Source organism: Pithys albifrons, chromosome 2 (assembly GCF_047495875.1).
Source record: "Pithys albifrons albifrons isolate INPA30051 chromosome 2, PitAlb_v1, whole genome shotgun sequence".
In the NCBI taxonomy this organism is placed as follows: domain Eukaryota; kingdom Metazoa; phylum Chordata; class Aves; order Passeriformes; family Thamnophilidae; genus Pithys; species Pithys albifrons.
In genome coordinates this window covers 119,406,226-119,418,505 of record NC_092459.1, presented here as the reverse complement: position 1 = coordinate 119,418,505, position 12,280 = coordinate 119,406,226, and the positions used below count along the sequence as shown (strand labels likewise).

Genomic DNA, 12,280 nt, shown 5'->3' with positions numbered 1-12,280 from the left:
TGGGGAACAACAGCAGAAGGATGTGGAGCTGCTGGAGCAAGTCCAGAGGAGGCCACAAAGATGCTCCAAGGGCTGGAGCCCCCTCTCCTCTGGAGCCAGGTTGAGAGAGCTGGGGGGGCTCACCTGGAGAGGAGAAGGATCCAGGGAGACCTGAGAGCCCCTTCCAGTGCCTGAAGGGGCTCCAGAAGAGCTGGAGATGGACCTGGGACAAGGGATGGAGGGACAGGACACAGGGAATGGCTTCAGAGGGCAGGGCTAGGTGGGATGTTGGGAAGAAATTCTTGGCTGTGAGGGTTGCCCAGAGAAGCTGTGGCTGCTCAATCCCTGGGAGTGTCCAAGGCCAGGTTGGACAGGGCTTGGAGTAAGCTGGGCTAGTGGAAGGTGCCCCATGGCAGGGGTGGGATGAGGTGAGCTTTAAGATCTCTTCAAACCCAAACCATTCCATGATGTTTGTGCCTTCAGATCATGCTCAGTGACTATAATGTAGTCCTGCAGCAGCTTGTTTTCTATCCCAGCAAAGACCAAGGAAAGCTGTGGAGTCGATGAGTTTGGCCATTTCTGCTCTTGGATCCATACCCAGCCTGTGAAGGTTGAACAGTTTATACCCACAACATTCCATCATTCCCAGATGCAAAGGGAGTTCTGAGCCTGCAGAGCTTTCCTACAGGGATATGAGAAATTCTGTGGCACTCCAAAGCCCTGTGCAAACCATCAGCTCATCAATTCTTGTATCACCTATCAAATAATATCTCAGAGTCCACTGGAAGCAGGAGAATATGGGGATGTGGTCCCAGTCCTTGTCACTGCCCAGGGTGGGAGCTGGGGTGAGACTTCAGCACTTGGCAGCCACTGGTCCTACAGTTTCCTTGGGAAGAGCCAGAAAGAGGATCAGATTTTGCCAGGATTTCAGCCAGGACTTGTAGAGGTGTCACTTAACTTAGAAAAGCCAACATCAGGAAGTGACATGGAGAAAACTGGGCCCAGCACAACAAAGTGCTTCAGCCAACTGAAGGCAGCACAGAGAAAACACTTCAGAAGAATATTGAGATGTGATAGGGAGGAGTGGGTTGTCCTGCCAAAAAGGGCAAGAATGAGAAAATAAATGAAGGAGAAAATAAAACATTATTTTATTGCACATTATTGGTGCTTTCTTGCACCAACTCTATTCACAATCTTCTTCAGCATGATGCTCCAAAGAGCCACAGCAGACCTTGATGAAGAAAACGGCATCTACATCCGATATCCTACCAATGGAAGCTTCTTCAACCTCAGGCGACTGAAGGCCCACACCAAGCCCCTGAATCACCTTGTCCAGAGCTGCTTTTTGCTGACGGTGCCGCCCTCGTTGCTCACACAGAAGCAGCTCTGCAGCGCTTCACATCCTGCTTTGCAGAGGCTGCTGAGCTTTTGGGCTGGAAGTCAGCCTGAAGAAGACACAAGTTCTCTACCAACCTGCACCTCAAGAAGTCTTCCATCATCCCCACATCACCACAGGTGAATCAGAGCTTAAGTCAGTCCAGCAGTTCACCTGTCTGGGAATTATCATTTCCTCAGACGGTAAGAGGACAAAGAGACAGACAACAGGCTGGCAAAGGCATACAGAGCCTTTGGAAAACTCCATAAAAGAGTCTGGTCCAATAAACACCTGAAGAAAAGTACAAAGATTAGTGTCTACAGAGCCATTGTACTGTCTACTCTTTTATATGGATCTGAATCTTGGGTCATCTGTCACCACCACCTGCGACTTCTCGAACGCTTCCATCAGCGCTGCCTCCGTTCAATCCTAAACATCCACTGGTCTGATTATGTGACCAATGTGTCTGTTCCTGAACAGGGAGGGGTCACCAGGATTGAGGCCATGCTGATGAGAACGCAGCTGTGCTGGGCAGGGCACGTCTCCAGGATGGAGGATCACCCACTGCCTCCCAAAGATTGTGCTCTATGGTGAACTCGCCACCGGCTGCTGCAAGAGAGGAGCCCCGAAGAGGAGATACAAGGACTGCCTGAAACAACAGCTCAGTCTTGGCCATATTGACTGCCCCAATGGGCCACTCTGGCCTCCAGTCGGGATTCATGGAGACACACCATTCACGACGCTGCTGCTTCCTTTGAGAACGCACAGAGAGTCAGTCTTGAGGATAAAAGACAACGCAGACAGAACCGTTCCTTGCCAATATCACCAAAGGAGACTTTCCACTGTGCCTTTTGTGACCGGACCTGCCTATCCCGTATCGGTCTTTTTGGCCACCAGCAGCTCGCAGCAAGTGTGGGTAGTGCCCTTCCCAAATCTGCATTCACGAAGCCTGGCCATGATGGTGATGATGATGATTGAGGCCTGGTGCTACTCATCATGTTGTTCCCTGTGGACCAAACTTAGTTCCTCTGGATCCAGTGAGCTGAATTTCTGCTCCCAAATCTGCCAGCAGCTAATCCACAAACCTGGCAAAGTCACTCCAGTTGTTTCCCAGTTAAAAATACCCCAGTAATCCTGAATCCAGGATGTGCACATCCTACAGGATCAGGTTCCTTCAGGCTCTCTGAGGAAATAGCTCAGCTGCTCTAATTCTTAGTGATTTTGGAAATAGAGCTGAGTTTTGGTATTGCTGATGGGGTGAAATTTTCAGTAGCCAATGTAGCAAAGCCTTTAGATCCATCCTCAGCGCTGTGAGGTGACTCGCCTTGGAGTTTGGGGTGAGGGATGAGTGATGCTGCAGAAGCAGAAGCTGTCACACGTGTCAAGATGCTCTGGAGTGCTTTCAACAGTGATTGTAGAGGTGATTTTAGAAATACAGCAGCTCTGTGTGACTTGCTGTGGGACATGAGACAAACTGGATGTTGCTGCAAACCTGTTTTGAAAGGCTCTGTTGAATCAAACACAGGATGATGCCACTTTTATTAAAAGCCACAAAATGCTCACGGCCAATTAATACTCCGCTGCTTTACTGATGCCCCTGCTCAGCAAATTAAATGCTTTCATTTAGCAAAACCAATTTGAAAGCTTTTTTGTCGAGTTTATAAGGGTGTCCAAGCCTTCTCTGAATTTCCTGGAATTTTCAGTACAATGTATCAGTGGCAGTGGCTTCAAGCCTGTTCCTTCGAGTAGTTGGAGGTACAAGGGAATTGTGCTTTTCTGGCAGAGCTCATTCCAAATTCTCAAGGGGCTTAGCCATAAATAGGAGATAAAAGGTACAAATAAAAGGAGATTAACCTGTCTTGGGAACTTTTGCTGTTCAATATGCTCATAAAAGGGCTGAAAAGGGGAAGGCAGCCCAATGTGTTAATTCCAGGTGAGCCAAACCAGACAGGACCACAAAAAAAGCTGCAGAAGAATGTGATGATACCCAATGGCTGGGCAATGAAAGAGCTGCTGAAATTCCACGTGGGCAAAAGTCAAGTGCAGGCACAATGATGGGGTTTCAATAAACCCACAGAAGAGGTGCTGGAGTCATTGCAGATGGTGCCTTGAAAACATCTGCTCCATGCTCAGGAGAGGTCAGGAAGGCAAGAGGAATGCTAAAAATTGCTGGGGAAGAAAGGGAGAATAGAGGAGGAGAGGTGAGTGCTGAATAAATCCATGCTGCTCTTGAGCAGAGTGGAATTCCAGTCAGCCCAGTCAGTGCAATGGGGAAGTGGAACTGGGAGGGATGCTGGGAAGGCTGAGCTGAGTCAGGGAATGGGTAGACCGAGCCTGGGAATGTGGCTGAAGACAGGAATGAGTAGGATTAATTTGTAAAATCAAGACTGCTGTGAAAAAGTGAATAAGGAATTATATGAGGAATTATCAGTGGGATGCAGCAGCTCTGCCATGAGGAAAGGCTGAGAAAACTGGGATTGCTCAGCCTGGAGAAAAGGATTTGGGGTTGACCTCATTGTGACCTTCCAGTGCCTGAAGGGAGATTATAAGAAAGATGGAGAGAGACTATTTACAAGGACCTGGAGGGGCAGGACACAGGGAATGGCTTCCCACTGCCAGAGGGCAGGGATAGATGGGATATTGGGAAGGAATTGGTGGCTGTGAGGGTGGGAAGGCCCTGGCACAGGCTCCCCAGAGAAGCTGTGGCTGCCCCTGGATCTCTGGAAGTGTCCAAGGCCAGGTTGGATTCCATTGGAGCAACCTGGGACAGTGGGAGGTGTCTCTGCCCATGGCAGGGGGTGAAACTGGATGATCTTTAAGGTCCTTTTCAACCCAAACCATTCCCTGATTTTGTGTTTTCTGACAGAGGATGTCATTACATCCTCTAGTCAACCAATGGTCAGCAAGAAGTTTAAAGCAAACAACAGGACATAAACTTTCACAATCTATAATAAATTAGGAAAATCATCAAACACATCTTTTACATGCTGAAAGTACAGGTTGTTTCAAAAACTGGTTGTGCTGCAGTTCCCAGCACTGGCTTTGACTTGCTGATGATCTTGGAAGTCTTTTCCAGCCTTAATGATTCTGTGATTGCATGTTCCTGCTCCAGCACCTCTCCCAGTGTCCAGACTGGCCATGTCCCCTCTGCCCTCTGCAGATGGGTGAGCTTTGGGTTCTGGTTTGGTTTTCACTCGCTGGGAGAGCCTGACTGGGTTTGTGGGCTGAAATTATAATCAGTGAAAGCATCACTGTGACCTTGTAGTGACCTGGCAGTGCTGGGTTAACAACCAGAGCTGATGATCTCAGAGGGCTTTTCCAACCTAAATGTGATTCCATGATCTCTCCTATGGCAAAAGCCACAGAAATCCTTTGAATGAATGAATTCTTTTTGAATTGCAGTGGAATACTGGGGGGTAGGGGAATGATCCAATAGTTCTTTAAAAACTTCCTGCACTGATTAAAAGGGTTAATTACAGCCTGGTAATGGCAGGTCCCATCAGATGGTTTAGGAATTTCGAGACATCAAGGACTAAAAATTCTTCTGGAAGAGGATTATCATCAAATTGCATCTGCCCCAGTGGCAGGAAATCAACCCAGAGTGGGCAGATTTACACAGCACATCATGAACTTCAAACCACCTTTCCCAGGGAAGTTTTTATCTCCAATCCAACACAGTCAGGGCAAGGAAAATATTTTCCCCTTTAAAATCCAACCTTTCCAGGTAGCCTGAGGTTCCCACCGCTTCTGACAGCAGGGCTGGGATTTTTTGCTAACGACCAGAGTGCGATTTAATGAGTCGTCTTGGGCTTCTGCTTTATTGGGGGTTTAACAGACCGTTGGCAATTCTGAAAGGGATAAATGATGTTTATGCCCTCTTGTGGTACGTTATCGAACCGATTCCCTCCCCGACGAAACGAGGCCAATGATGGAAAAGTCCCAGGTGAAAAATGTGTAACAAATACTGTTTTGCACAGTGGAAAAACCTCCCCCCCTCCCCTCCAGCATCCTCCTCATGACTCAGGGAAGGGGGAGCAGCCAATTCTGCATTTGCAGCAGCAAGGCAATGACTAATGCCCATCATGACAGACTTTGTGCCATCTTTCTGGAGGGAGGATAATTTCCAAAGTGTTTTTCTTTGCTGGGAAGGTTGGGAAGGGGGTGAAATAGTGCTTTATAAAAGCAGTGGTGTTGACACCTCTTCGTGTTCTTTGGTGCTGACGTGTTGTGAGACAAAGCTGCACATTTTTATCCTCCTCACTCACACGTCTGATGGGTAAATAACCTGATTCCCTTGGGCCAAAGTGGATCCCCAAGATGAAAAACACTGTTTGGTGAGTTCACAAGGGCAGATTCCTGGGATTCCCAGGCACTCAGCAATAGGACAAGGGGGCACGATGGGCTCAAGCTCTGCCAGGGGAAACTGAAGCCGGATCTCAGAAAAAACTTCTTTGCAGAGAGAGTGCTCAGGGATTGGAATGGGCTGCCCAGAGAGGGGGTGGATTCCTCATCCCTGGAGGTTTTTCAGCTGAGCTTGGCCGTGGCACTGAGTGCCATGATCTGGTAAAGGGACTGGAGTTGGCCCAAGGGTTGGACTTGATGATCTCGGAGGGCTTTTCCAACCCAATCAATTCTGTGATTCTGTGAAATGGGGCTCGTTTAACCCCACTGTGTTCAAACACAATGAATTAACTGGGCAACAGCTTCCTAAGCTGTACTGAGGATTTAGATGTAGAGTTGAGAACTCAGGGACTCTCCAGACAGGTCAGTCACGGATTTTGAAAACTGAATACAGCAAAATTTACCCTCCAGGTAGTGCAATGATGGGCTTAAATCAGACTAATGCTCTGCAAAGTCCAGGAGCTGCTGTCAGAGCGTGGGCAGGGCTTAGCTGTGCTGAGGCAGGATCTAGGAAACCTTGTGGCAGGAAATTGGAGGCTTTTTGTCCCAAATAATCACCTGTTATTTAAGTGCCAGCTGCCATTAGTTCCATTATTCCCATTAAATCTCATCTTTCTCTCTCCCCAACCACTGGGGATGTAGAAGACCATTGTGACAAGGAAGGGAATTATTTCCTTTCCACATCCATGACGAGTACAACCACTATAGTGGGTTTAAATGAAAGTACTGGGTTTAACTGGGCTGGCCTTTAGGAGAAACTCTCTGACAGGGTGGGAAATACTGGAGAAACTGGAGGATCTCCATCTCCAAAGAGTTTTCATAACCAATGTTTGTGGGAATCAAGGCAACTCTCATTGATTCTACCATGATGAAAGAAGTTGGACTTGGTGATTTATAACCAGCTCCCTTTTGTGACTCCATGTGGTGATTTCCCTTTATTTGGTTTATTTATTAGTATGATGAGAAAACATGTTTTTCTGCTAATCCTAAATGCTGATCCTTCTTTCTTATCTTACTGTCACGTCTGGCTGATTGCAATCAATTCTATCTATGTCCAGTACTTTACAAATACACTTTTCAACAGGACTCTGACATTAATTAAAGTGCTTATTAGGTTTGCATGGACTTCAGTGAGCACAAGTTATGTCCCCACTGAGATGAGAACTGGCTCCAAAAAGTTGGTGTTTACCAGTTTCCTTAGGAAAGGACAATGCAGTAGGGAAAATGCCACAGCAATTCATCTTCTTAGAAAGAAATTCCCTCTGTCAGAATCCTCTCAGGAGTTCCAAACTCAGTCAGGAGATATCAGAAAGAAATTAAAGTTAAATTTAAAATCCCCACCCACATTCTGTCTTCTTTTCTTGCAAAGTGATTATTGCTCCTGGTCCATGTGTTGGCAAATCTTTCTGAAATGAGCCATAATTTGCCTTAAAACTGCCTTTCTGGTCAGGATGGAACTGGGTGTGTTTGGAAGCATGTGAAAAAAATCCTAAATGCTCTTATTTTCCAAGGGGGTTAAAATGTCAGCCAGAAATATTTCTTGGCATGAGGACATTGAGGGTGGATCCCACATTTTGAAGCTGAGGCACCTGCCAGGTGAGGGGTTTGGGCACTGCCAGGCAGCAGGTCAGGCTGGATCAGAGTCTGCTCTCACATTTGTTTTCCACTCTTGTTGATGGCACCACAGCCCTGCCTGGGGGTGGTTAATAAAGAGAATTAAAGTGTGGAAATGGCAAATGAATCAAATGAGCCTTTGGGAGGGGATGGGGCTCCAGCAACACAAGGAATAGGAGGGATAAAAGGCTTTCAGGGATGTGCTGCAAACGTGAGCCAGAGATGTGATCCTTCCCCTGGACTCTGCCTTGGGGAGGCCACACCTTGAGTGTTGTGTTCAGTTCTGGGCCCCTGAGCTGAGGCAAGAGATTGAGGGGCTGGAGCGGGGCCAGAGAAGAGCAACGAGGCTGGAGAAGGGACTGGACATGGCACTGAGTGTCCTCTTAAACACCTCCAGGGACAGAGAATCCAACATGTCTTGATCCAACCCTACTGTGATCACCAGCCCAGGGCATGGAGTGGGGTTTGATCAAGGGTTGGAACTGATGATCTCAGAGGTCTCTTCCAACCCAACTGAGAAGAGCAACGAGGCTGGAGAAGGGACTGGAGCACAAGTGCTGTGGGGAGAGGCTGAGGGAGCTGGGGGTGTTTAGCCTGGAGAAGAGGAGGCTCAGAAGTGACCTCAGCACTGTCTGGAACTGCCTGAAGGGAAGTTCTGGCCAGGTGGGGGTTGGTCTCTTCTCCCAGGCACTCAGCAATAGGACAAGGGGGCACGATGGGCTCAAGCTCTGCCAGGGGAGGTTGAAGTTGGAGATGAGAAAGAAATCCTTTGCAGAGAGAGTGCTCAGGGATTGGAATGGGCTGCCCAGAGAGGGGGTGGATTCCCCATCCCTGGAGGTTTTTCAGCTGAGCTTGGCCGTGGCACTGAGTGCCATGATCTGGTAAAGGGACTGGAGTTGGACCAAGGATTGGACTTGATGATCTCAGAGGTCTTTTCCAACCCAATCCATTCTATGATTCTGTGATTCTGTGTCTGGGGCTCCTTTGGGGAGGAAACCCGATGTCATTATTCATCAGCAGAGCAGCCAGCGAACCACTAATGGCTTTGCATTGTCTTTCCTGACAGGTATTGACGGCGGGCGGTTTCGGTCCCATCACCACCGAGATCCGGGAGGCTCCTGAGTTTTATTACGCCGAGGATTATCACCAGCAGTACCTCAGCAAGAACCCCGGAGGGTACTGCGGCCTCGGGGGGACGGGGCTTTCCTGCCCCCTCGGCAGCAAGGAATAGCCTGTGCTTGATTCACCACCTCCACTTCAGTTTAGGCAGTTTGGGAAAAGACCATCAGCCCTGGTAGATGTTCCATTCCATCCCCATCAGCAGCACATCTTGGGAATCTCTTGGGGAGGTTTTCCATCCTCGGAGCAGCTTCCCATTCATCAACATCAAAGGCCAAAGTACAGGCAGAAATTGCTCCCATTGGCCAAAGCTCTGAGATGCTCATGGGGTTGCCCAACACTCTGAGATGCTCGTGGGGTTGCATTGGAATCTGGAGAGATGGAAAGAGGTTCAGACTTGCAAAAGTTTGGCTCCAAGTGCTGTGAAAAGGAGGAGTTAGGAGGTGGTTGCACCGTAACTGCTTTGCACAGCTACTGCCTTCAAGTTGATTGCCTTGGGTTGATGAATTTGCTGCTGTGTTGAGAGCTTTGACTTCTGGAGGTGTGGTTGGGCTCCTTAACTATCACAACCCTGTAATGTGGATGTCTTTGAGAATGAAAATTTGATAAGACCAGGAATTCTGCCACAACTCTGCTTTCTAGTATCACCTATAGTGCCTGTTTTTGGAATGATTTTAGTAAGAAAATTGTATTGTGATGCTTCTTCTTGAGAGTTCCAAACCAAAAGAAATCAGTTTTGTTTCCTGCGCTACAATAAATTACAGAGAAGAAAAGAAAACTTTGTCTGTGATGTGTTCCATTTATCTGGATAGATCTAAAAAAAATAAAAGCATTATAAAAGGCTGCAGTTTGTTAATCAAACATGAGGATTTTAAAATCTGTATTATTGTGCTTGATATTTCCAACAACCTGGAGGGACAGGACACAGGGAATGGCTTCCCACTGCCAGAGGGCAGGGTTAGATGGGATATTGGGAAGGAATTCTTGGCTGTTTGTATGGTGAGGCCCTGGCACAGGTTGCCCAGAGAAGCTGTGGCTGTCCCATCCATGGGAGTGTCCTAGGCCGGGTTGGATTGGGCTTGGAGCAACCTGGAATAGTGGAAGTTGTCCCTGCCCATGGCAAGGGTGGAATGAGATGTTCTTTAATGTCCCTTCCAACTCAAACCATTCCATGAGGGGTAGAATTCCCATTGGCTGCACCGTAACATGATTATTCCTGTGGTTAATTTTTTTTACTTCAAGAACCTTGGGGAGCCACCACCAAGGTCAGACTCCTCATGGCAAGTGCTGTGGAAATGTAACATTGGGCAGTCTCTGCCCTGGTGTGTGGACAGTCACAAGAGCAGAACAGTCAAGAAGAGGCAAAATAAATTTGGGAGTTATTGATGGGAGTTCTCAGAGTGGAGACTAAAAGCCACAGCCAAAGGATATAGGGGATACCGGGGTTATCCTGTATGGATATGGGATCCTATGGATTCAGAGCTCAAGAAGTGTTTGGACAACCTTCTCAGGCACATGGTGGGATTGTTGGGCTGTTCTGTGCAGTGCCAGGTGTTGGACTTGATGATCATTGTGGCTCCATTCCAACTCAGGATATTCTGTCATTCCATGGGGAACATCCTGGGACAAACAACTTCAGTAGGAGTGTTGGGAATTGGTTTGTCCCATCCATCCAACTTGCTGTTTGCAATACTTCCCAGTGGGAAGTGTGAGCTTGACCTCTCACATGTTCCCTATTTTAGAGGTATCTTGATCATTGAGTTTGAGGAACCTGTGTCAGTGGTGTCTGGCAGATGTGCTTTCTTCAGGGAAAGCTTGTGGGAACTCAAGTCAATCACAGAATCATTGAATGGATTGGGTTGGAAAAGACCTCCGAGATCACCAAGTCCAACCCTTGGTCCAACTCCAGTCCCTTTACCAGATCATGGCACTCAGTGCCACGGCCAAGCTCAGCTGAAAAACCTCCAGGGATGGGGAATCCACCCCCTCTCTGGGCAGCCCATTCCAATCCCTGAGCACTCTCTCTGCAAAGAATTTTTTTCTCATCTCCAACTTCAATTTCCCCTGGCAGAGCTTGAGCCTGTGCCCATCCATCCATTCTGGGCAGCAGAGCTCATAATGCCATTTTTCAGGGTCAGCCAGAGGGGATCCAGAGGCACAAATCCACAGCATTTCCTCTTGCACAGCTCTCCATGGCACTCCTCTCCATGTATTGATGTTTCCAGCTCAGGTTTTGGGCTCAGAAAGGCCCAGAGCAGCTCCTGAACATCTCCTGTAAATACCCAGCAGAGCAGATTGTGCTCCAAGGTTGGAGGGACAGAAAATGCACATCAGAGAGACAGTGTTTGGGCTTGTGAATCCACTGCTGAAGCCCCTCCTGCTTAATTCCAGGCAGCAAATCTGGGCCAGGAAAATTAACTCATCTTCCCTCGCTCCTCAGCTGCTGTTGAGTTCATTGCAGTCTCCAAATCCAGAGGAAACCAGTCCTTTTAGTCCTGGGAAAGCTTACAGGAGCTATCTCTGGCAGGATTGCCATGTCAGGCTCTTCCTGGAGATACCCCCAAAGGTGCCCACATCGCACTGAGGATTTCTAGTTGCTGTGGTAACTGATCCTGTCCTTAATGTGTCGTGCCACGGAGTTGTTCCAGTGCTCACTGCCAAGGAAACCAACCCTTTTGTCCAATTTCCTTGGCATGATGTGACAGAGGAGCAAAGAAAAGAGGAAAATAAAGTCTTATTTTCATCATCTCCATTGATAATTCAGACCTTGGTGGGATAACTCCTGGTTTGCTCCAAGGCAAAACATTTCTGAATCATTTGGGGGCTTAAAGAATTCCCCTCCCTCTCCTCCTACTCCATGTTATTGCTTTGAAACAAGCTGGAAAGTCTTTGGGGAAAGCACCATTCTGTCCTTAATATAGATATGCTCAAGTCTGAACTGGCTGAGGGGTGTTTTTTTTAAGTCCTGTCCAGATGGAAATGATGTGTTGGTGTAGAAATCAGCACAGGTGGGTCCACTGATGCTAAAATTGGCCCACACCAAAACATTTTGCCACCACAGATTTATTTATGGAGTTACTGTAGGGTGGAGTTTTGGCCTTGACCCTTTGCAGCTGCTGCTGGGGAGACAAAGACCATCAGGGATGTAACCAACAAAGGTGAGATGCTCAGGATTCAGCCTCATGGATTAATTTTCTGCCTGGATTTAGTCCTGGAAGGCAGAGGGAAGAAGGGAGTCTTGACGTCTCTGATACGACACTTTTGATTTGGTACCATTTGAAACTTGCCCTGTGGCAGATCCTTCTCTTTCTTCTGCAAACACGGAATCCCAGAATAGTTTGGGTGGGAAGGACCTTAAAAATCACCCAGGTCCACCCTCTGCCATGAGCAGGGACACCTTCCACTAGCCCAGGTTTCTCCAAGCCCTGTCCAACCTGGCCTTGGACACTTCCAGGAAGGGCACAACGTGGTCCTGTTTAAGGACATTAAGTAAATACCCCAGGCACAGTCAAACTGAAGAGAAAATTAATTCAGAGCTTGAGAGGCCTCAACATTTCTCATAGCTGAGGGTTAAAGCTGATGCAGGACCAGCTTCTAAGGTCTTCAAAGATGATCCAAGATCCAGAAAGGGCTGCAGCTCCCAGCACACAAAATCCACCATTGCCATTATTCCCTGGGAGGTTAGTCCAGGATATACACAGGAATTTTACTGCTGCCCTGTCCCTGTCAGAGGTCAAGGGAGTCACAAACCTTCTGGAGCTTCTCCTCAGGGATCATCCGTGCCCTTTGGCC

At 47.9% G+C, this 12,280-nt stretch overlaps 1 protein-coding gene across 4 annotated transcripts in view; it reads left to right on the top strand.

The window, feature by feature from the left end:
• MSRA (methionine sulfoxide reductase A) overlaps window positions 1-9,303 on the top strand; it is a 277,850-nt gene extending 268,547 nt beyond the window's left edge. The window contains exon 5 of one of the 4 annotated variants that reach the window (XM_071547605.1): window positions 8,436-9,303. In XM_071547605.1, coding sequence (XP_071403706.1) covers window positions 8,436-8,600 — 165 coding nt within the window. In that variant the 3' untranslated portion in view covers window positions 8,601-9,303. The remainder of the gene's footprint in view (window positions 1-8,435) is intronic. The other 3 variants (XM_071547604.1, XM_071547607.1, XM_071547606.1) reach the window with 3 other exon arrangements.
• Window positions 9,304-12,280: the final 2,977 nt, after the last annotated feature.